This window comes from Crinia signifera, chromosome 11 (genome assembly GCF_055691185.1).
Source record: "Crinia signifera chromosome 11, ASM5569118v1, whole genome shotgun sequence".
Taxonomy (NCBI): domain Eukaryota; kingdom Metazoa; phylum Chordata; class Amphibia; order Anura; family Myobatrachidae; genus Crinia; species Crinia signifera.
In genome coordinates this window covers 15,813,182-15,836,673 of record NC_139227.1, presented here as the reverse complement: position 1 = coordinate 15,836,673, position 23,492 = coordinate 15,813,182, and the positions used below count along the sequence as shown (strand labels likewise).

The following is a 23,492-nucleotide window of genomic DNA, read 5'->3' as shown; positions in this document are numbered from 1 at the left end:
CAGGAGACTAGACAACTAAGCAGTACATGATCATGTAATGATACAAGGAAAGAGAAATTGTAAATAATACATGATGCTGGACCACGCAGTCTAGAATAAGAGTCTAGAACAAGCGTTTACCTCGCTTCACTGTTAATGGAATCTGGAAATCACAGCGATGATAACTGAGAAGAGAAAAGTCCATGAGATGCTAGGAAATCGCTGACACATTAAAAGAGTAGCCAGCGGTGCAAGACAGATACATCATACGATAAAATAAATGCACAATTCTGAGAATCATAGTTACTGCAGCTTCTTCTCATTGCAGCCTTTCCTGTTGAAAATATTGCATTGAAATGAATGATATACATATTTGGGGCCATTAAGTTCTAACATGTCAACATACCTGATATCTAGCGCTTATGGCAAATACAGTAAATAATTCAGGGGCAGATTTATTAAGCTCGGTGAAGTGATAAAGTGTCTGGTTTTTATCACCGGCCAATCAGCTCCTACCTGTGAAGTTACAGGCATGATTTGAAATATGACAGGTAGGAGCAGATTGGCCGGTGATAAAACCCAGACACTTTATCACTTCACCGAGCTTATTAAATCTACCCCTGAGTTCTTATAATGAACGAATGGGATGAGCCGCCGGACTAAAAAATGCTAGGAAAACACCAGGACTGGTAACAAAGTGATGGAAAATCAGCGTCACATAAACAAGTTTCCTGTGACTTTACAAACATACCACCTCCAATAAAATGCTGCTATGTATCACATTGGATGCGAACGCATGCTTAAAAAATAAGGAGGATATATTTGGGAACACAATAGAGTAAACACTGGTTTGGAGTAGGCTTCCAAAAACAGAAGAAGCAGAACTCTGTATTGAGGACCCCTGGGATAAAGAGAGAATAAACTGTAGTTGTGTCTGCTCCAAGCTGGCTTAGCTTACACCACATGTCTAAAGACAGATATACACTGTACACAAACAGCAGAGGTGGGAATTCCACATATACTCACACACGTCTACTCACATGTTGAAGTTGTAATGTCCGGGATAATTAGTGTGCAATACAAACTTCTTGGCTCTGTGTGTGTTTGCATCGAAGAGAATATCCTGCAAATGTCAGACACAGAACAAAGACGGTCAGAAGCAGACAGAGAGCATGGCAGCAATGCCACTCTTAGAAATGTTATTTGCTTGGGAATAATAATATAAAAAAAAATAAAAAATGATTGACGATCAATAAATGTTCCAAACACTGCAAATGTCAGATGTCTACAAGCAACAGCGTTATGTATGATGGAGATCACTAATAATACTGGAATGTTACCGCAGCCTTGGCAGTTTATATCATTGGCATTGTTAAATAGGTTACGATGCCATCACTGGCTAAATGATGTTGATTTGAGTGTTCAGGCTGATAGAAGAGGACATCTGGGTTCTAGGAGTATAATTAAGACCGGATTGCAGGGCACATTTTTGTCAAATGGACAAAATCATGCTGCACTGCAGGTGGGGCAGATGTACCCTGTGCAGAGAGAGTTAGATGTGGGTGAGTTATTTTGTTTCTGTGCAGGGTGAATACTGGCTGCATTATTCTTACACTGCAAATCAGATTTCCGTTTGAACACACCGCACCCAAATCTAACTCTTGCTGCACGTGCAGCATGGATTTGTCCATTTGAGAAAAAGGTGCTTTGCAATCAGGTCGGAATTAGGCTCTGTGTTGTGTTCTGTGCTTCCTTTAGGCTTACTGTAGGTAGCTTCTGATTCCTTCCACCCTCCCTTGCTTAGGTTGCGCTTGCCTGCTCCTATGGCGGTCGTGTCAGGACATCCGAAATACTAAGTATGTTTAAAAATCCTGATCCCCAATCCCGTTGAGGACTGCGTAATCGGGCATATTTAACATACTTCCCCTGATCCCCCACGATCACCTATGGCCGCTGATTGGCCGTGTTGGCATGGATTGGGGGCATAAGTCGCAATGCAATGCAGCTAGAATGCACCAGTAGACTGCGCTGATTAATTTGATATGTGACCCTTATATAAGTGTGTGCAACTGAGTCTGAATCCGTACACAAAGAGCCATCATGCAGCAGCTGTGGCTTTTTCATTCAATGCCCAGTGCTCCGAATATAGACTCAGTTGCACACAATTTAGCGTCACATATCAGATGACTCCGCCGTCTCCTGCTGCATCTTAGTCTCCATTACTTTGCAAAGAAAACGCATTTCTGTTCAAAAAATAATAATAGGCTTAAGACTTCTCTTTTCTGTAGTCTATTAATAGTTGTTTTTATTGTGTCTTGTGCTATTTAAAATACAAATGTATCCCATATACTGGGAAAAATATAAGTGCTATATACTTATAAATACCAATAGGGGCTATTCAGACTGGATCGCTCAGTTCGACTTCGCTCCCATGGCCGATGGTGTGGGTTTGCGCATCCAAGAACGTGCACACCCCGGAAGCGAATGCCTTTGGCGAGTTTCACAGTCACCGGGGTGTTTGCAACAGGATGGGCAGGAACGAGGCGGGCAGAAGGCAAACGCCCATCGTTTTTTTGGTCTGGCCCACAAAAATGGTGGCCGCAGCGCCCATGGAAACGCTGGGTGTACCCCTGCAGACGCAGGCGTGCCCATGCATCCTCGGGGCGGGTGGCTTACCGCACATAACGTCAGCGCCCCAACCTAAATTTGGCGGATAATGGGCATTGGAAAAGTAAGTATAGACATACTTTTCGCAGCGATGGCTGATTAAATCATTCGATGGTGATGGTGAAGCGGATTGCTAAAGTGGACCAAGCGTTCCGTCACTTGCCCCTGTACAATAAGGGTTTATTGCATCATCCGTATACTCACCACTCCCAGTGTAAAGTAGTTGTAGAAATAATCATTGCACTTGGCAGGAACCAGCTTGTGGGGGGACGGGGAATGAATCTTCATCTAAGGCATTAAAGAACGATAAAGAATAAATACCGGCTCGGTCAGCAACAAAGCCCACGGGAGACAATGCGATGGATTACAAGTCATCTAGGTTGCACTCCCCACAAACACAATCCTGCTCCCTGTACAGTATTCTAGGTCTCCCCATGCAGAGAACCACTGCTGACTGGGTGATGCCCATGGACACAGTCGCATGTACATAGCGGTTAGAAACTCAGGGGATTTAAATGTGGTCAACGTAGCGGAACGCAGAAGCCGCAGCAGCTTCTCTTATATCAGTATCCCTACTTACCTTATCCTCAGACTTGTAGAAGACTTTGTGTGGGGCACCAAGCGTGCTCATCACATCCTGACAGGAATCTCCGAAATACACACAACGCTCAGACACCCGAGTTTTGGCTTCAGCCATCACCCCAGGACCACAACCTGCCAAGACAAGAGGCACCAGAACGAGGGATTAAATACAGGTCTGCGTTTCTTGCAGGAGAGTGTCCGTCACAAATACATGCTGAGTTACCAGTGCTAAGCAGCCGGAGTCTCAGTCCTAGCGGCCCAGATGCATCTCGCAGAACATCCACGCTTTCCGCGTACAGATTGCCCAAATAGCAGCTCAGCGGCATGGGCGGTGCTCTGCCAGGTGAGAAGAGGGCGGGATAAATACAGCATGGCATTATGGGAAAACAGCGAAAGACTCCTAAAAAGTTAGTTGTGCGGGGATTCGCTCTCACTTTGTATCTTGGAGGCTGTTACCGCTGTAGATGTACATACGTTTCACCATGGCTCCGTGGGGTATTTGAATCGATGCCAATCCATGGGCAAAGTTGGGCTTTGAAAACAAGAATAACGATTGGTCTCTGTTCTCCATGTATACAATCAGTAATGCAATTATTGGAGTAGAACATGTAAATGATGCTCTAAATGGACCCAATGATCACTGCTCAGAAATCACTAATGCATTCCCTAGATCAGCCATGTCCAAACTGCGGCCCTCCAGCTGTTGTGAAACTACACATCCCAGCATGCTTTGCCATAGTTTTAGCATTCCCTAATAGCACAAATGTGGCAAGGCATGATAGGACTTGTAGTTTCACAACGGCTGGAGGGCCATAGTTTGTAGATGCTGCCCTAGATGATGGAAATGCTGTAGACATGGTCTTCCTGGATTTTGCTAAGGCTTTTGATATGGTGCCACATAAGAGGTGGATCATTAAAATGGAGGAAATGGGACTAGGGGTAAAAATTTGTAGATGGGTATGAAACTGGCCGCAGGATAGAGAACTGAGGGGTAGATTTATTAAGCTTGGTGAAGTGATAAAGTGTCTGGTGTTTATCACCGGCCAATCAGCTCCTACCTGTCATTTTTCAAACCAAGCCTGTAACTTCACAGTTGAGCTGATTGGCCGGTGATAAAAACCAGCCACTTTATCAATTCACCAAGTTTAATAAATCTACCCCAGAAAACTGTAAGAATATGCATCTCGGGAGACGTAACCAGTGTGCTAGTTATAATCAAATGGGGTGGCATTGGGCAAATCAGAACTGGCAAAGGATCTAGGAGTCCAAATTGACAATAATAACTATTATTATATAATGACCTGGGGTGTGGTGCTCAGGGTCATGTAGCAAATAAGGCCAACAGGATACTAGGCTGTATAAAAATGGGCGTGGAGGCTACTGTAGCTACACAAATGTAATTATGCCACTGTACAAGGCAGTGGTTAGACCGCATCTAGAATACGGAGTACGGTTCTGGGCTCCGCACTACAAAAAGGACATAATAGAACTGGAAAAAGTCCCGAGAAGAAGCAACCAAGCTAATAAGAGGGATGGGAAATTTAAGCTATGAAGACAGACTGGATACATTGGGATTGTTTACACTGGAAAAAGAGACGTTTAAGGGGGACATGCTTAACACAAACAAATATATCAGGGGCCGATATAGCGAACTGTCAGACACCCTTTTTGCTTTGAGGTCAGAGACCAGGACACGTGGGCATGAGTTTAGACTACAGGAGAGATTTTGTATTTTTTTTTTTTTACGGTCAGGGCAGTTAAACTATGGAACTCTCTTCCTGGAGAGGTGGTGTCGGCAGATGGACAGGTAGTGTTGGCAGATGGAGAGGTAGTGTCGGCAGATGGAGAGGTGGTCTCAGCAGACACAGTAAATTAATTTAAAATAAGGTTGGACAATCATTTATCGGTTAAAAATATCCATGGGTACAATCATAATTTGTCCAATTAAATCAAAATACACAATTCATACATATGGATATAACAAATAGACCGTACCATCTAACCAAAGGTTGGACTCGAAGGACGTATGTCTTTTTAAGCCGTTTTTTACTATGTTACCATGTTATATACCGGTAGCAGAGCCACTATGGCAGTGTGCCATACGGAATGAATTTCCCGCCCGCTTCCTCACCTCATACTTGGGGGCTTCTGTCCAGGAATCCAGTTGAAACGAGAAAGATAAACCACGGAAGTTGAGGTGGAACAGTTGTTCTGCTGAGTTATATACTGAAATACACATGAAATAACGATTAATGTCATATGCCCAGGACACGGGGACAGAGGCATAAGTGGGTTCTCATTAAAGCAGATACGTTCCTACCTCCTGGATGTGTTGCTCCAAATGACTGATCTATCTGCTCTATGGTGGGTGCTATTGCCTGCGAGTTAAAGTGAACCCCACTGTAACAATACAAGGATAGGGTTCATCAATGACGGATCAGACAACAGAGTTGCTCAATTCAAGAGGCAAAGACAAAGTAGGAGATCGAGGTAGACTGTGGTGAGACAATGAAGGTCAAGGAACCACTTGATGGGCAAATGACACAGTGTAGAAGAGTACTGTATGATAACGGTTTTTGGGAAATGTTAACCTACCAGTATAATTTGGGATTGTGAGAGAAAACCAGAGTACCAAGAAGATACCCATGTAAGCACAGGGAAAATATACAAACTCCACACAGTTAGGGCCATGACGGAAATCAAACCCATTTTTACCTTAAATATAAGATAAAGGTACAGAACATGACTATTGTCCTTTTAGAATACTAACCAATGTTAGTTACAGATACTCTTACTTATACTCACCAGTATTTTAATTTGACTTTCGTCAAATCATAGACTTCTATCACCTGAAAGGAGAGATGGAGAGTAACGGTGTTAGTGGGGACCGGAACTGCCAGCATTTCCCAATCTGTAAGCGGCATCTAACAAGCCTCTCACCTTCAACCTTTGATTATAAGCATCAAACAGCAGTTTGATTCCATCCTGAGTCAGGCTGAGAATGAGGTCATGATTCAGAGGACACTGTGGATAAGAGCAGAGGTATCAGTGCAATTAACATGATCTTCCCCCAAAATATAGCACTCTTTAGCTGGGTTGGGAACCAAGAATCTCTATTTTGCGGGTTTCCAATCTGCCAGGTATGTAATGTATTGTCAATATATATCAATATATACAGTCCATCTTTCGTCAGAACTGGGGTGTAGTATTTTGGTTGGAATCAAGAGCAGTCTGCACCTTTATATGAAAATAGCTGGCTGTAAGAAGGGAAGAGAGCACTAGAGGTTCCGCTCCACCTACTATGCCAGTGATGGGGAACCTTAGCACTCCGGCTGATGTTGAACTACACATCCCAGCATGCCCCGCTACACTTTTGATATTTGACCATGCTAAAACTGTTGCAGGGCATGCTGGGATGTGGAGTTCAACAACAGCTTGAGTGCCAAGGTTCCTCCATCACTGTGCTAGGCTGACAGTTGTGGGAATTGCCTCTTTCTGCACTGACACTGTGGGTGTGAGAATCAGAAAGTGAGAGAGTTCTCCTATTATTTTAAAGCGGCAATCATTTACACTGGGGAAAAAAAAACAGATTAATTGACCGCCGCTTTAAAAAAAAAAAAAGGGAAAACTCTCCCAAAATATCTCACTTTCCGATTCTTACACCCCATTACATTTGGCCCTTGGGGTCTTGGCATTGCTCTATTCTAGGTCACGTAAACTGGCACAAATACGCACAGCGGATAAACCCACCAATTTATTTAAAAGAACAGACTAGATAACCAATCATTATCTGCCCTCAGTACTTTAAATGTAAAAATTGAGGCGCCTGGAACTGATGCTCCTCAGAGGAGCCAATCAAATGCCGTTATTTTTCAAGTAAACTTTAGAAATTGAAAGCAAACATCTTACTGGTTGGTACAGGTTACTGCATTCCTTACACTCATACCCACCTGCTCGCTATAGAGGTTCTGCACATTCCGGATGGTCCTGCAATGCTTCTGGAGGATTGCTACTGCCTGAGCCAAGGGCATTCCTGTCACAAAGGAACAGCATGATTATTTGGGCTACACCAATAACGTTACACTAGACCAGGGCTGGGCAACACCGGCCCTCCAGATGTTGATGAACTACACATCCCAGCATGCCTTGCATCAGTTTCAGCATGGCCACATAGCAAAACTAATGCAAAGCATCCTGGGATGTGTAGTTCATTAACATCTGGAGGGCCGGTGTTGTCCAGCCCTGCACTAGACACTGCAGCTGTCGAGTCCCACACCAGTCAAGGCTTCTAATACCTTAAAAGTGGACAGTATAATATAACTATAGGTCTTCTGAAATACACCCATATCGGAACAGTAAATCCACCTGAATAACACTATGCAAATCCCCCTCGTGCAGCCAAAACAGCATGAGTCATGGGCTCCCTTAAGGTGGCCATACACTAGTACAATTTCATCCAATCCCGACAGATCGGACAGAGAAATCGGCACAAATCGGATGTGTTTCACATCCCTCTCATGTCCGATGCCTGGTCCCGTGCGCATCAGACCTGTGCCGGAGGTCGGAACTGCTGCATGTTTGACCTCTGGCTTGGCATTGGGGGGGGGGGGGGATTGCATGTGATACACTGCATGTGAAAGGGACGCATGCGATGTATTGCATGCAATCCTGCCGTCCTACATAATAAGATTTGTTTGACCTGATTTTCCCCCAGTAAACCCATATGGTTTAGGATCCTGTAAGTTTCTGGTTTTGAGATATTCTACAACTCTTTGTTTTAAGAGTGTTTCCATCAATTTCCCTACTACTGATGTAGGGCTCAATGGTCGATAGTTGCTTACCTCTTCCTTGCTTCAACTTTTGTGCAGTGGAACTACATTCGCTCTTTTCCAGTCATTTGGGATTACTCCAGTAGCAAGTGACTGGTTGAATAATGTACTATATAAACTTTAGAGCCTAGTGACAGGTTTGTCTTTCCTCATTGTCAACAATTGGTTAAAAAGGAAACCACTGGCTACTATCCAAATGGGCCATCCCAGAATGTTCCTGGTGTCACAATGCCTAAATGACCGAGGACAAGACAGGCAAGATTCCCGAACTCATGTAATCACATGAGGCAGAAAAACAAACTGATAGCTCATGCTGTTACACAATAACAGCAAACACACCTGGTTACTCCCTGTCTGACACACACGTCACCACCTCGGACAAGCCACCAAATGTCCCAAAGACTGATCACTTATGACTCAGATTCTGCTACTTATATCCCGTGATCCCGAATGATACAGAACAATGCCTTTAAGCGTTTGTTTCATTAGTTGCTTGTTCAGCCCCTCCAAAGTTAAACAGTAACTGCAATTCTAAACCAAACAATGGAAATAGGAATCAGCAGAGGAATATCATGGACATATAATGCTCTCTAAATGATGGGGAACCCTGCAGCTCAGCCCGTACACACGGGGAGATGTCAGCCATTATCCCGGGGGTCGCTGAACGACCATATCTCTGTGGGTACAGGGCGACTGTCGCCAGGAGTGCACCTTCGCGACCAGCCTTTTAGTGGTCACTGGTCTGAGGAGCATGCTCCTGCAACCAGCAGCTCCCCCCGGCGATCAGCTGTTTCCCCTGGCAGCTTCCCCCGCCAGTGTCTACTTGTCATCAGAGGCCCTCTCTGTTCGCGGATGAAAACGGGACACTGAGCTATATATTGCTCCGTGTGTATGGAGCTTTACTGTAAAATGAATGTGAGTGAGTAGAAGTCACCACCCTGTCCTTTTCCAGACATCTCCAACCCCAAGGGCCATTATTTTCTCCCTGCAAACACTAATGCGTGCATAACAAAGTATATTGATTACCTAAGGTAAACTCCCATTGCTGGTTGCCCAGGGATCTCTCTGGCACAACCTCCAGATCCAGCATTGGCTCAGGGCAGGGAGGCTCCAGGGGTCAGCTAAGATCCAGAATGTTACCACGGCTGAACCTGTAAAAGTACATTAAAAAAACATGCTGCTTAGATCAGGTGTTCCCTGCCTCCAGTGAGTCCTGTGCAGATGTAAAGCTTACATACATGCAGATAAAAGGCTTTGCTGAGCAAAAGAGGATTGTTTTTTTTAACCAAGAACTTTATTTACATAACCAAAGTCGTACAAGCAACGGTTTGACATTCTACAGTTACTAATACAGCCTTGCTTGTAAACAAGATCATAACACACCGCAATGTAACCAAATAAAAATATGTTTAACAGAAATGTAATGATCGTTTTATATACTCATTGTAGAGCCGTAAACCCTTTGAGTGCCAAAGCTGCTGTCAGAGATCCTCAGAATACCTGTTAAAAATGACAGCGCTCGTTATTGACCAGATAATTGCAGAAGGTGGACAGACACCATTGCAATACATTTTACAGCTCTTAATGGTTTTACAACCCCCTAGTGACCGGAGTCATGCACCCCATTGGGAACGGGTTATGGAGATGGTTGTAACACCCACTAAAACTACATTTCACTTATGTGTAACTAACCATATAATAACAACACATGGTATTTAAAGGGTCCCACTGCAGGTTTACGGAAGTGGAGATGTTGCCATAGCAACCGGTCAGAATCCACTTATTAATGTAACACCTTCTAGTAGAGATCTGCTAAAATCGGATTGGTTGCTATGGGAAAGGTCTTCACTTCTCTATACCCACACTTTGATCAATGTACCCCCTCCCCATCTATGCAAAATCTAATGATAGCCACTTACTTAATACAGACCCATAATGCTTTGTGCTGCGTGCATTCGGTACTATGAACTTTAATAAAGACATTTCTACAGATGGGGGAGTAAACTTATTCCGACAGGGTGTGGCATATTTTGTCGGCATTCATAACGCCGACACTGATCATGTAGAAATTCATCGCACTGATGAAATTATGTCAAAACACCCCTGGTGACTTATGGGCCCTATCCAAGAGTACGCTTCATCAATCAAATGACTTGTGTTTAACCTCCAATTCTGATCGGATGTGCTGTCCCGTGCGCATCGGAGCCGGAGATCGTCCCTGCCACAGCAAGGGTCCATCGGATCGGAGCCGGAGATCGTCCCTGCCACAGCAAGGATCCATCGGATCGGAGCCGGAGATCGTCACTAACGCAGCAAGGATCCATCGTCACTGCCGCAGCGGGTAATGGAATCACATACAATATATCACATGGAATCCTGGTGCCCGGGACCTTCCCAGGCGGCTCCAGGGAGATCAGCAGCGACTTCTCGCGTCAGAGAAGTCTCAGTAGTGGATGGGGAGCTTTCCAGTACCTGGTACAGCAGGATTGATGGCTCCAGTGGTGAAGTCCTGACACTTTCCGGCCATCCGGGGGAAATTCTGGTGGTAAGAATGGCTAACCCTCCCCCTACTGCAAACCCTAATCCCAGGTCCCTGTAAAATGTTCACATTTCACAAATCAACATTCTGATGCTGAAATGTCCAATGTCAACATTAGAACGGTCAACACAATGGTGTCACTGTTACGACTACATCCAGTACTGACACTTCTATCCATGTTGTTAATTCATTTAAATGATTACAGGTAAATAAGCTTATATATCTATGTATTACCATGTATGTGCATTCAGGTTACATCCTGCAAACTAAAACTCCTAGTCTGTAGTTACCCCAAAGCATAAACGTATGTGCAGAATAATATTCCCTTTTCTAAGATGTTGTTCAGTGAAGTTTATTTTATTGTACATGCATGGTCTAGTGTTACGTAACACAGGGCAATTTAACTCCTTTGATTGGCCAATCATCTTGGTTCAGAAGAAGCCCTTCTTAATCAGACCTACTACAGTACTAGGTAAATAGATGTCCCATCAATGCTGGCTCACAAGTAAGATAGTATTGCACCAGGCACATGTTATTCGAGAAAAACTTCTTTCATGGATATTCATTTTGGTACATTGATATTAATTACGAGTAAGCCTGCTCGAACCAAATGCTTTGAAAGCTAGTCTGCTACCTTGTGATTGCCTCTGTGTTTGTGCATGTGTGAGAGAAAAGAGATGTAGGTTCACCTGTTGCTGCTTCTTTGGATTTTATGTTTTGGACTGTTTCTTTTTCTTTTATTTTGCTAAACTGTTTTGGTTTATCTACTTTGTAAGGCGCTGTGGATTTCTGGGCGTCATATAATAGGATAATTATAATTATGGTATATTCCAGGTAACTTTAACTGAGCAATGAGTGGTAAAGAGATTTGCAGAACATCAGAAATTGTGCACTGGAAAATATGCAGCTGCCGTCTCCAACAGGGTGTGATCTGTTTTATGCTGATTGCATACATACATGTATAATGAATGTTTGTTATTCAGCTGTGCATATCTATAACTATCTGCTACAGAGCAAGGGCAGAAATGGATAATTCCCGCAATGGAATAATCCATTATTTATACGGAAATCATTTTCATACAGATTAGTGGCACTAGGAGCAGAGTGGGACTGGATACAATTGGGGCACACATTTAAGTATAAAATAGAGTCTCTGAGATTCTCAATCGGCAGTGTCACTTAAATTCTACAGCAGTGGTGTAAACCTCATGGCCCTCCAGCTGTTGTGGAACTACACGTCCCAGCATGCCCTGCCACAGTTCTAGAACAAAGTGGATTTAAGGATCCAAGCGCAAAAATTACCTCATATGTTTGTGAGTGTTTTTAAACGAATAAATTGTTACTCTTTATAATACCAGACGTATTGCACCAATTTGTCTGAACTGTCTCCATCTCACCACATATCTCATTTATTGAGGGTGTGTTTGGAGGCAATTTGTATTGTTTCAGGTTCTGGAGTACACCTGATTGGAACATCGCTTCCTTATCCACCAATTGTGAACAGGAAGGAGCGCTAGTGGTTTCTGTAATCTTGTTTGTATTAGTCTGCCACAGTTCTAGCAAGCCATTATATAAAATCTGTGGCAGGGCATGATGGGACGAGTAGTTCCACAACCGCTGGAGGGCCATAAGTTTGACACCGCTGTTTTACAGTGTACATTACTTAGAATTCCCTATATTTGAAATATACATATAGTTCCAATTTTATGTAGCAATATTTGCAGTGATGGCGCTACTGTATATCACCCCTCAATGGACGGTATTCAATGCGGCCAGCGAGGGGGTTTGTACGGCGAGGATGGCTTCTCCTTGCCGTATTCAATGTGAGGGACAAGGCCTCGACGTGCGAGTCCGCTGCATTTTGTGGTGAGTCCCGCCGTTTTAATGGCCGCACTCGCTGTTTTCCCCTCGCCTCAGGGAACAGGTGGGGTGGAAAGAGAGTGAAGGGGAAGGAATTGAATACCCTGACGGCGAGCTGTCGGCACTTCTCACCCTCACTGTCAGGGCCATTAAATATACCTTTGTGTAATGATTTAATACATTTTACAGCAAGTACGGTATTTGTTACACAGATCTGTGCTATACAAGTCCTGCCTCACCTTCACTATATGGGTGCATGTCCTGTATTCATGGCAAATACATCTAATGGCACTTCAGCTGTGGTGGAACTCCTAGTGTGGTACACTGCTCCTATATACAATGATCTGTGACGCACACTGCACTGGTACAAAATGGTCTCTGGGGTAGACAGCACCTGCGTACAATGCGCCGCAAGGTACAGAGCACCTGCGCGTACAATGCGCCGCAGGGTACAGAGCACCTGCGTACAATGCGCCGCAGGGTACAGAGCACCTGCGTACAATGCGCAGCAGGGTACAGAGCACCTGCGTACAATGCGCCGCAGGGTACAGAGCACCTGCGTACAATGCGCCGCAGGGTACAGAGCACCTGCGCACAATGCGCCGCAGGGTACAGAGCACCTGCGTACAATGCACCGCAGGGTACAGAGCACCTGCGTACAATGCGCCGAAGGGTACAGAGAACCTGCGTACAATGCGCCGAAGGGTACAGAGATCCTGCGTACAATGGGCTGAAGGGTACAGAGCACCTGCGTACAATGCGCTGCAGGGTACAGAGAACCTGCATACAATGGGCTGAAGGGTACAGAGAACCTGCGTACAATGCGCCGAAGGATACAGAGCACCTGTATGCAATGGCCTGTAGCGTACAGAGCACCTGTATGCAATGCCCTGTAGCGTACACCCCACCTGTATGCAATGCCCTGTAGCGTACACACCACCTGTATGCAATGCACTGTAGCGTACACCCGTATGCAATGCCCTGTAGCATACACCCCACCTGCATGCAATGCACTGTAGCGTACACCCCACCTGTATGCAATGCCCTGTAGCGTACACCCCACCTGTATGCAATGCACAGTAGAGTACACCCCACCTATACAGCACTGGCCAGTGGGGAACACACTTGTATAGCAATGGCCTGGCTGTAGGGCACACAGCACCTATACAGCACTGGCCTGTAGGGCACACAGCACCTATACAGCACTGGCCTGTAGGGCACACAGCACCTATACAGCACCGGCCTGTGGGGCACACAGCACCTGCATACAATGGCCTGTCTGTATACAGCTGCCTATGCAGAGCAGAGCTGCAGCACAGTGTACAGAGGCACAGACACAGCGCACACACACAGGCTCTCAGTACAGAGCTGTGATCCGGCTACATATTCCATCTCCATGTAGCCCGCTGTACGTATTTCTCACCTCTGTTTATGTTTCTCTCCCGGCCGCTGCTGTAAAACTTCCGGTTATGATGAGAACGGCCGTAAAGTGAGACGTGGCCACGCCCAGCGCTAGAAGAGGAGAGGGGCGGGGGGAGAGGTGACTGAGGATAGCTAGCAGAGAGTGTGTGTGTGTGTGTGTGTGTGTGTATATATATATGTGTGTGTGTGTGTGTGTGTATGGATGTATCTGTGTGTGTGTATGTATGTATGTATGTATGTATGTATGTGTGTGTGTGTGTGTGTGTGTGTGTATGTATGTGTGTGTTTATGTTTGTGCATGTATGTATGTATGTATGTATGTATGTGTATGTATGTATGTATGTGTGTGTAAGTATGTATGTATGTATGTGTGTGTGTGTGTGTATGTGTGTGTTTATGTATGTGCATGTATGTATGTATGTGTGTGTATGTATGTATGTGTGTGTATGTATGTATGTATGTATGTATGTGTGTGTGTGTATGTGTGTGTATGTATGTATGTATGTGTGTGTGTATGTATGTATGTATGTATGTATGTATGTATGTATGTATGTATATGTATGTGTGTGTATGTATGTGCATGTATGTATGTGTGTGTATGTATGTGCATGTATGTATGTATGTGCATGTATGTGCAGTGAGTATCTGGTGGTGACAGAATGCCAGCCACTTACGTACTGCCCTACAGTGAGTAGATATGATGGCAGTGAGGTGACTGAGGATAGCACTGTGTATGGTGACAGCGCTGAGGGGCTACGAGGTCGGCATGGCCATTGCTGACATTACAGTGTTAACATTTAAGACATTGGCATTATTGTAACGCAGACAGTTAACATGTGTACAGTGTCGACAAGTGATATTTTGCTCTATGCAGAGGTGCATACACACACTGATGGTGACTGACCGATGTAATGATAGGTATCGCTTGTTTTGGCCCTTCTGAGCGATATCTTTATAATGTGTACGCAATGATGGCCGATGTTCGCTCCCACGCGTTATTAATGTCCCCTGCCCTTGTTTGTGCATGCAGCTTTATCTGACAATATACTGTATAAGTGACTGGTGACATCACTGAGCGATATTGTTAAACAATCTAGTTAAGTGTATAACAAATATGTGATACATTACACCCGCTGACACAAATGTTAACAATATCGGCAATGGCTGGAATTGCTGTGTGTGCTAGGAATATATGAGGCGGAGATCCAGAACGGTCACAGACACTGTTGTTCCCAATGGCATGTGCACAGGGTAGACCGCAATGTGGCATCCCTTACAAATGCCTGTCTCCTCTCCAATCTATCCTCAATGCTGCAGCCAGGCTCATCTCCCTCACCAAATATACTACTACACAGCCCATCTCTAAAAAGCCCATAACTGGCTCGTTTTCCTTTTCAGAATCCAATTCAAGCTTCTCACACTCAGCCCTCACATATCTACAATTTGCATCTCTGCCCTGATCTCCCTTTACACTCCCACCTGTCCTCTTCGCTCCGCTAATGCACGCCCCCTCTCCTGTCTACCATTTCCTCCCTCTTCTCACCATGGTAGCTCCCGGTCACTCATCACAGGTGTCTCAGCAATGTGGCCTTTGTATATATAAGCCTGTAGCAGGACACGTGGATGGATGATGAAGGGGTTTGGAGCGGGGGACCACACAGAATATACTGGCAATATTGACAGTCTGTTCAGCAAGGCACCCAATCGTCCACTGCATTCCTCCCGTGTGGCCTGATTCCATCCAGCACCTCACCGGTGACAGGGGCAAGCCTGGGGCTCCACTTGCTCACCAACTCAGCCATACACAGCATTGAGCCACGGCTGCAATTACAGCCAGTGAGACCCAAGGACACTTGGCTCTCATTCAAAGCCCTCCTTTACCATTCTGAAGGACATCTACTCTTGCTATCCCTCTATGGACACTCAAACTGGACCATTGCAACAGAGACTGTGTCCGCACGTTGTGCGTTATGTACTCTCTCACCGTTGTAATGTGCCATATCACAAATCCTGACCCTTTCCCTCGATCATATTCATTTTATTGTGTTTTTTATCGATGCGCGCTCCCGTTTTCTCAAAATTGAACAGAAAAAGTCTACTGTGCAGCCAAGTATCAAATATCGAATTCGATCCAGTAAACCGAATGTGTACAACTTACCATGAATGTAAATAGAATTCGATATCAAAATTGATCTCTAATGCAAAAGTACAGATCTAATGCCAGATGGAATGGGAAGATCGAATGCCAGATCTAATAGAAAATCGAATCTAACATCGAATCTAAAGCAAAACGAAGTGTGTGTACATAGCTATAATGTTAGAATGTGTTTGCATTGATACTCAAATGACAGTAATGCAATCAGGTGTGGTGTTGTTGTTTAAAACACACCGCTCCTGACTTGATAGCTTGTGTGTGTTGTTGAATTCCACATCCACTCCTGAGATTTAGCACCTCCAACATCTGAGGCCAGAAATTAGTATAAAATCAGAAAGGGGCATGGCCATGGGAAAGGGATGTGGCCACACCTCCATTTCTATACTTTCAATGGTAGTTTCTAGGGTATGTAATTACAGGCTCTGAGTGCATAGAGACCATTGTAGGCATTACTTACCGCACCATAGTTAATGAAAAATTCACTGCTCTCTGCCACTGCTGCTCCTCCTCATCGCTCCCGCCACAGAGTTGCTGCAGCAGTCTCAGACGTCCAGCATCTCTATCCTTGAAAAAGACCCCAGCGGGGTTGAAACGCGTTGGACGACACCTGCACACCTTCAAGACCTTTCCAGCAGTCTCCTCCCCACCGGGAGTGCAGCCCGTGTCACTCCAGGAGTTGGAAGCACCCGGTAAACGCACGCCAGCGGGACCCGGAAGTGCCTCTATTCCTGTGGAAGCGACACGGTTTTCTACACTGGTGATCTGCACGGCTGTACAGACACCAGCAGGATTAAGTCCGTCTACAGCGAAGCGGCGTGGGACGGAATTACTGAAGATTCCAGCGGGCACCAGGTAAGTGTTAGGTGCACCGCCAGGGATTCCCCGAGCGACACCTGGCAAACTTACACTGACCTACTGCGAGAGACTTTCTGTTACCATCCAGGACCTGCACAGCGGTTACCGCTAGAAGGACTCATCCTCCAATTTCCATTCCCCCCAGAACACACGGACTGCGTTCACCTCAGGAGGTGAAGCAGGGTGTGCTCTGTTTTCCTATCCCATCGATCTGGACTCAGGCTAGTGTTAGCCAGCACCCGCCCTCCTGCACCCCTGCAGAGAGCCCCATTTTCCACATTCCCATCCCCCATCCCCCCCTCCACCCGCACCCCATATGGTGTATTTACACCCATTTATATCGAATAAAATATTTATTTTATCACATTTATTGGTTACATCATCATTGCGGCTTATCCAGCCTTACAGATACTACATCACTCCTATTTTCAGTTTAAAGCCAGAGCGCTAGTCACTCCCGTATCTCTAACATTGAACCCAGGTTTGGACAAACCAGACTGAGCAGCCGGCACCCAGGCAGAGCGCCCATCTCCCTCTTTCTCTCTCTAGCTTGTGTGTGTTGTTGAATTCCACATCCACTCCTGAGATTTAGCACCTCCAACATCTGAGGCCAGAAATTAGTATAAAATCAGAAAGGGGCGTGGCCATGGGAAAGGGATGTGGCCACACCTCCATTTCTATACTTTCAATGGTAGTTTCTAGGGTATGTAATTACAGGCTCTGAGTGCATAGAGACCATTGTAGGCATTACTTACCGCACCATAGTTAATGAAAAATTCACTGCTCTCTGCCACTGCTGCTCCTCCTCATCGCTCCCGCCACAGAGTTGCTGCAGCAGTCTCAGACGTCCAGCATCTCTACCGAAAGTGCGGGAGCAGGTCTGCGGCCCCAGCCACGTGATGTCATGATGCAACGCACGTTATCCGGACCACTGGGAATGGGTGCAATGGGCTAAATTCTTCCCTACACCCAACGATCCAGCCATTGCAAGCATCAACAGGTGCATTGATTATGGTTGGTCGATGGTCATGAGCGCTGCCTGTATTTGTTTGAATGTGTACATGAGCATACTAGATGGCCAAGACTAGTTACCATCTGCCATCTAATTCTATGTCCCTCCCTGTTGGGAATGTATTAGGGGAAGCACATACTGCTGCTCCCAGAGTGTGGAATGCTGCGAGGCCACGCCACCTTTCCAGACGTGCGTTACTTCAAAGTCGCAGATGATAGGAGGTCTTCCTACCTGTTCTCCTTAGAAGTGAGGTTCAGTCTCCAGAGCTCACAAATCAGAAATATATTGGAAGAGATTGAGGAGTCAGATGTATCACGCTTCAAAAACGATAAAGTGGAGAATGATAAACAAGGAGCCAATCAGCTCCTACCTGTCATTCTTGAAACCCAGTCGGTAACATGGCAGTTAGCAGCTGATTGGCTGGCTGTTGATCACTCTCCATTTTATCACTTTTTTGAAGCTTGATACATCTGGCTCAGAGTTTCTTAATAACTATGTGCACCGGTCCCTTACAATGTGTATTGGTAATAACGAGCAGTCTGTTTCACATGTACGTAGTAGAGTGCTGCACACTCACTACAAGCTGCGCCCGTACGGTTTTCCTACAGTGCTGCCAGTTTATGCTGCACACCCGCATCATGTCTTCCCTCGTGCCCCATGCATGGTACAAAGTGACCTAAAACTTGTAAATATAACCCAGACAGTCAGCTAGTTATTTTAACGCCAGATATTTATTAAAATCAAATCAGGAAATTGATACATATTCAAGGCATACAGTATACACTAGGACAACATACAAACACGATATAAAGCAATTAACCGTTCAGGTTCTGGGTGACCTGCAAAGATACAGTAAAGACCGTTTTTATTATCCAGAAAGTTATGTTTGGTGGGAAGTTGTGCTGGGCACCCAGTTTCTGAAACCGGAGGAGATGATGCTTTTTCTATAGAAATGTAACAGACAACTAATAGTGTAAAGGCGGTATAAAAATATCAAAACAACGTAACAAAATGTAAAAAAAAAAGCTGCCGATAAACGTACAAAAGAAATAAAAAGGCTTAAAAAAAAAAAAAATAGGGGCCACTCAACACCTGTTTACAATCAAATTCCTACCCTTCCAATAACATGATTTGCCGGCTCTCTTGCTTTTGAAACAAAGTTTTTTAAATGTAGCACATTTTAATGGGTAGAGTTACCGTGCAGGCTTTTAGAACTTGATATGTTGCCCTAAGCAACCAGAACCCAGCTATTATCTTCCAGAAAGTGCTAGATAAATACATCGAATCTGTTTGGTTGCTCCAGGCAACCTCTCTAGTTCTAAAGACCCGCACCTTAGTACATATACCTCTCAGGGTTTGCAGAGAACAGTATTCTTGATCATGTGCCCCATTCTTTTGTAGTGAATAGTGAAGGGAGCTGTACATGCCCGCTTACAAAATTTAATCGTTTTTAACCCTTTGAGTGCCAACTGCATTTGTCAAAATAGGTGTGAAAATTGCCAAGAAACATTTTTATTCGTCATAATGACCTGTAATGTTACCCTATAGAAGAAAGAATCGGTACTTATGTAGTATCTGGGCTGCCGATTTTGAAATCGGGTCCACCGCATCGCATACGATGCGATGGACCCGATTTTTCCATAGGATTCAATGTTAAAATGGACGGAGTCCATTTTAACATGGAATTCAATGGGAAAAGGGGTCCTTTTCATACCCCTACTATCCAAGTGGGCATGGAGTTGGATATAAACCTGTGGCGAGCGTAGCGAGCCACCGAGCCCGAAGCGTGGCGAGCCCTGCGAGGGGGACACAGAATACCGTTCGCTCGCCACGCTTCGCTCGCCACGCTTCGGGCTCGGTGGCTCGCCACAGGTTTAAATCCAACTCCATGCCCACTTGGATAGTAGGGGTATGAAAAGGACCCCTTTTTCCCATTGAATTCCATGTTAAAATGGACTCAGTCCATTTTAACATTGAATCCTATGGAAAAATCGGGTCATCGCATCGCATGCGATATGGTCACATGCAATGCGATATTGCATCGCACTGATTGTATGCCTTAAGTTAAGGCATACAATCAAAAAATCGGCAGCCCAGATACTACATAAGTACCAAAGAATCTTTTTTTTTAGACATTTTTTATTTAAATTTATATAACAAATGTGAGCAACGCTGGTGTTTCCCACAGAGACGTCGGCAACTCAAAGGGTTGAAAGAAAGCAGCAGAACCGATAAAATGTATTTGCAATTCACCGTGTGAATTCGAGGCATTGAAGAGAAATGTGTGGATCCTGACGCTGAATGAACTTGGCGTGGTTGAATGCCGGACCTTCCAAACGTCCTGCCGCCCTGACAGATCACTCAGCACACATCGCTGAGCGATCTAGCATCGCACAGATCGCCACGTGTGTAGGTCAACGTACGTTAAGTAGCTACCCAGGTTACCTGTACTAATAGTGCCGATGGCAGGGAACCCAAGGTGCGCTCACACACAAGCCCCTGAGGCATAGGGATAGCAATGAGATACAGCACTGCGGGATCCCTATAAAGGGGCATACACACGGGGCGATTTTAGCCCCATTTCCGAGCGATGCGATTGCTTAGAAATGGAGAACTGATCATTATATGTGTATAGCCCCAGAAGATGCACAGCCCCGCGAGTCACCATTACCCCAGGGGAAGACAGTACTGCTACATTGGGGGGGGGCCACAGATAGCTCAGCACATCCGTGTACCGCAATGTGTGCTGATCAATCCTGCTTAAGCCTGTCGCTCACTAAGGGGGGGGGGGGGGGATGCTCTAAGATCCATTTTTTTTTTGCAGGAGTTGATCTTGTAAGATCCCCCCTAATTATCCATGGTGATTTTTTTGATTGACCCAACCGTCTTATACCGTTTGTCATTGGACAGATTACAGATCCAACAGCAACTAAAAGCATGTACAACAAAATAAACAAAAGTAACAAAAAACAATTCTTTAAAAAAACATTTGACCTATATTATCATCATCATCATCATCAAAACGTAACTAAAAATAATACATCCGCCTTAGTGCACATCACATGAGGCTAAGAGCTTGCATAGAGGGGCTTGGAAGTGAACCGTTTGTATAGGACGCAGACAGCATGCACGAAGACGGGAGGCTCGAAGGTTGATGGTTGGGAGTGACGAGCGGAGATGGCCACAGGCGTCTTCTCCCGGTCTTGCAGATTGCTGGGTTTAGAAGCTGGAGCAGATGAGGAAGGAAGTGGGAGGAGTAGGTACAGTATTAACGCAACTTCAGGTCATCACCGCTGCCCAAACCAGAGTTGGGATCCTGCTGCCGGCGAGCCTACACCAGACAGAAATTCTGTTTAAAGTTAGAACAGAGAACTAGGCATAATGCAAATAATAGTTATAAACAGAGCGTGAACATGGAATAAGAGGGATTCAAGCAGGTAGATAAGGTTCTGACATATCTGAGTAGACAGACGAGGGGGCGGGGGGGGATAGATAACAATCACATTAGCCTCACAGGCGGCAGCCTAGCACCGCCTCCCCGGCGGCAGCCTAGCACCGCCTCCCCGGCGGCAGCCTAGCACCGCCTCCCCGGTGGCAGCCTAGCACCGCCTCCCCGGCGGCAGCCTAGCACCGCCTCAATGTTTCCTAATTATTCTGTATCGGTTTCACCTTATGCTGCTTTCAGACCGCATAACTGGCTTTGACCCTGTATTTAAAAACGTTTCCAAAAACGGGTCTGCCAGGTAAAACCCCTTTCACACCGCATCTCTTAAACGGTAAATTACCGTTTAAGTGGGGTTTTTTTGACACTGGCAGACCCATTTTTGGAAGCTTTCCAAATACAGGGTCAAAGCCAGTGCGGTCTTCAGCGTGCGCCCCCAAGCGGGTTCACACACACACACACACACTAAGCCCGCCCGCCCACCCCCCCCCCCCCCGGTTAACACACACACAACCCGCAATGGCTGCCCCATATAAAAACCTGTTTAAGAAAACTGTCTTTCGTACGGGGGCAGCCATTTTCAGAAAGTCACTTTTCTTAAAGCCTTTCTTATAATACTTTCGGAAAATGGCTGCCCCCATACGAAAGACAGTTTTCTTAAACAGGTTTTCCTATGGGGCAGCCATTTTCCGAAAGAAACTTTTTTTTTACAAGTGCAACCGTCCATACCGCCGGAATCGGCTCATTGGCTGGGTCACAAATACCGTTTCAGACCCGATTTTGATGCCAAAATACCGGGTCTGAAACGGGTAGGACCCTCCCATTTAAAAAAAAACGGCTTTTTTAAAACGGTAAAGTGGTTCTGCACCTTTCAGACCGCACAGATTACCGTTTTAAAACGGTTAAAAATCTGCAAAATACCGGTTTTTAAGTGCGGTCTGAAAGGGGCATTATTTTGTTACGACGGGCCAATTTTAAAAGATAGATATTAAGGGCTTGGCTGGACCACATAGGCACGTGGGAGGTTGAACCAATCAAGACAGAGGAGAGGTGTGTCCTGTCTGTAAGAGCCTACATCATATACTGTACACACTACACAGTGACATCTAACAGGATTGACATAAGTGCACAGGGATCACTGTTCTAAGCTCCACATCACTTCTAGGTAAAACAGCAAGACATTCATTCGTTTGTACTTTTACGGTTTCAAGTGTTAGCGAGGTTAAACTTCAAACACAAACCATATTTTATAATGTATCAAATACAAGTTTAAATGTTCGGAGAGGTGTTTTATTAAATGGAGATGCTAATATATGATCTTTTCATGGCCCACCCGCATCTCTGAACGTACCACGTACACAATTATCTAAGTATGATTCTTCTGAGAACTGGATTATGTATGCTATGGACAGGATTTATGTATCATGTTAATAGACAGGAAGCAGAAAGTGCATGAATGCCTCCACTGCAGAATCTTTAGGACAAAATCTGTAATCACAGTTGTGAACAGCAGAGGGCGCTGAAATCTACGTCCTACATATTGTTCTTGTCCCAAAGTGAACTCGCGAGTTGGCACATTGTGATATGTAAAAGGGCTGAACATGCAGGCTTGTGGTAAAGGATGGCTGTCAGGTCGGGCATTTAGGGGAAGGTGGGAAGAAGAAAAAAACAACGTTTTGCTGAAAGCATAGAACGCTACAAAACATAAAGAAATTATATTAGGGGGATATTTACAGCAAAGAAAAAACTAAACACGTTCGTAACTGGTAGCACACTAAAGACTGATAGACTGATAGTAGCAATGGTTACATTACTGCCTCACAGCACTGAGGTCATGGGTTCTATCCCCACCATGTGTTATATATACGGGGCAGTACGGATGGTGTAATGGTTACATTACTGCCTCACAGCACTGAGGTCATGGGTTCTATCCCCACCATGTGTTATATATACGGGGCAGTACGGACGGTGTAATGGTTAGCATTACTGCCTCACAGCACTGAGGTCATGGGTTCTATCCCCACCATGTGTTATATATATACAGGGCAGTACGGATGGTGTAATGGTTAGCACTACTGCCTCACAGCACTGAGGCCATGGGTTCTATCCCCACCATGTGTTATATATACGGGGCAGTACGGATGGTGTAA

At 45.1% G+C, this 23,492-nt stretch overlaps 2 protein-coding genes across 5 annotated transcripts in view; both read right to left on the bottom strand.

The window, feature by feature from the left end:
* The window catches only part of PHAF1 (phagophore assembly factor 1), a 28,102-nt gene extending 14,164 nt beyond the window's left edge, over positions 1-13,938 (bottom strand). The window contains exons 1-13 of the mRNA XM_083165262.1: positions 13,880-13,938; positions 9,084-9,208; positions 7,179-7,261; positions 6,169-6,252; positions 6,034-6,077; positions 5,549-5,628; positions 5,360-5,454; positions 3,663-3,760; positions 3,452-3,564; positions 3,227-3,360; positions 2,851-2,934; positions 1,020-1,102; positions 121-164 (exon numbers count right to left, since the gene is read on the bottom strand). Coding sequence (XP_083021388.1) covers positions 121-164; positions 1,020-1,102; positions 2,851-2,934; positions 3,227-3,360; positions 3,452-3,564; positions 3,663-3,760; positions 5,360-5,454; positions 5,549-5,628; positions 6,034-6,077; positions 6,169-6,252; positions 7,179-7,261; positions 9,084-9,147 — 1,006 coding nt within the window. The 5' untranslated portion in view covers positions 9,148-9,208; positions 13,880-13,938. The remainder of the gene's footprint in view (positions 1-120; positions 165-1,019; positions 1,103-2,850; positions 2,935-3,226; positions 3,361-3,451; positions 3,565-3,662; positions 3,761-5,359; positions 5,455-5,548; positions 5,629-6,033; positions 6,078-6,168; positions 6,253-7,178; positions 7,262-9,083; positions 9,209-13,879) is intronic.
* A 6,757-nt stretch (positions 13,939-20,695) lies between these two features.
* Positions 20,696-23,492, bottom strand: part of CBFB (core-binding factor subunit beta) — a 29,964-nt gene continuing 27,167 nt past the window's right edge. For 2 of the 4 annotated variants that reach the window (XM_083163747.1, XM_083163748.1), the window contains exon 6: positions 20,696-21,249. Coding sequence is in view for 2 of the 4 variants with exons in the window: in XM_083163748.1 (XP_083019874.1) it covers positions 21,232-21,249 (18 nt within the window). In the remaining 2 variants the exon portion in view is untranslated. The remainder of the gene's footprint in view (positions 21,250-23,492) is intronic. The other 2 variants (XM_083163746.1, XM_083163745.1) reach the window with 1 other exon arrangement.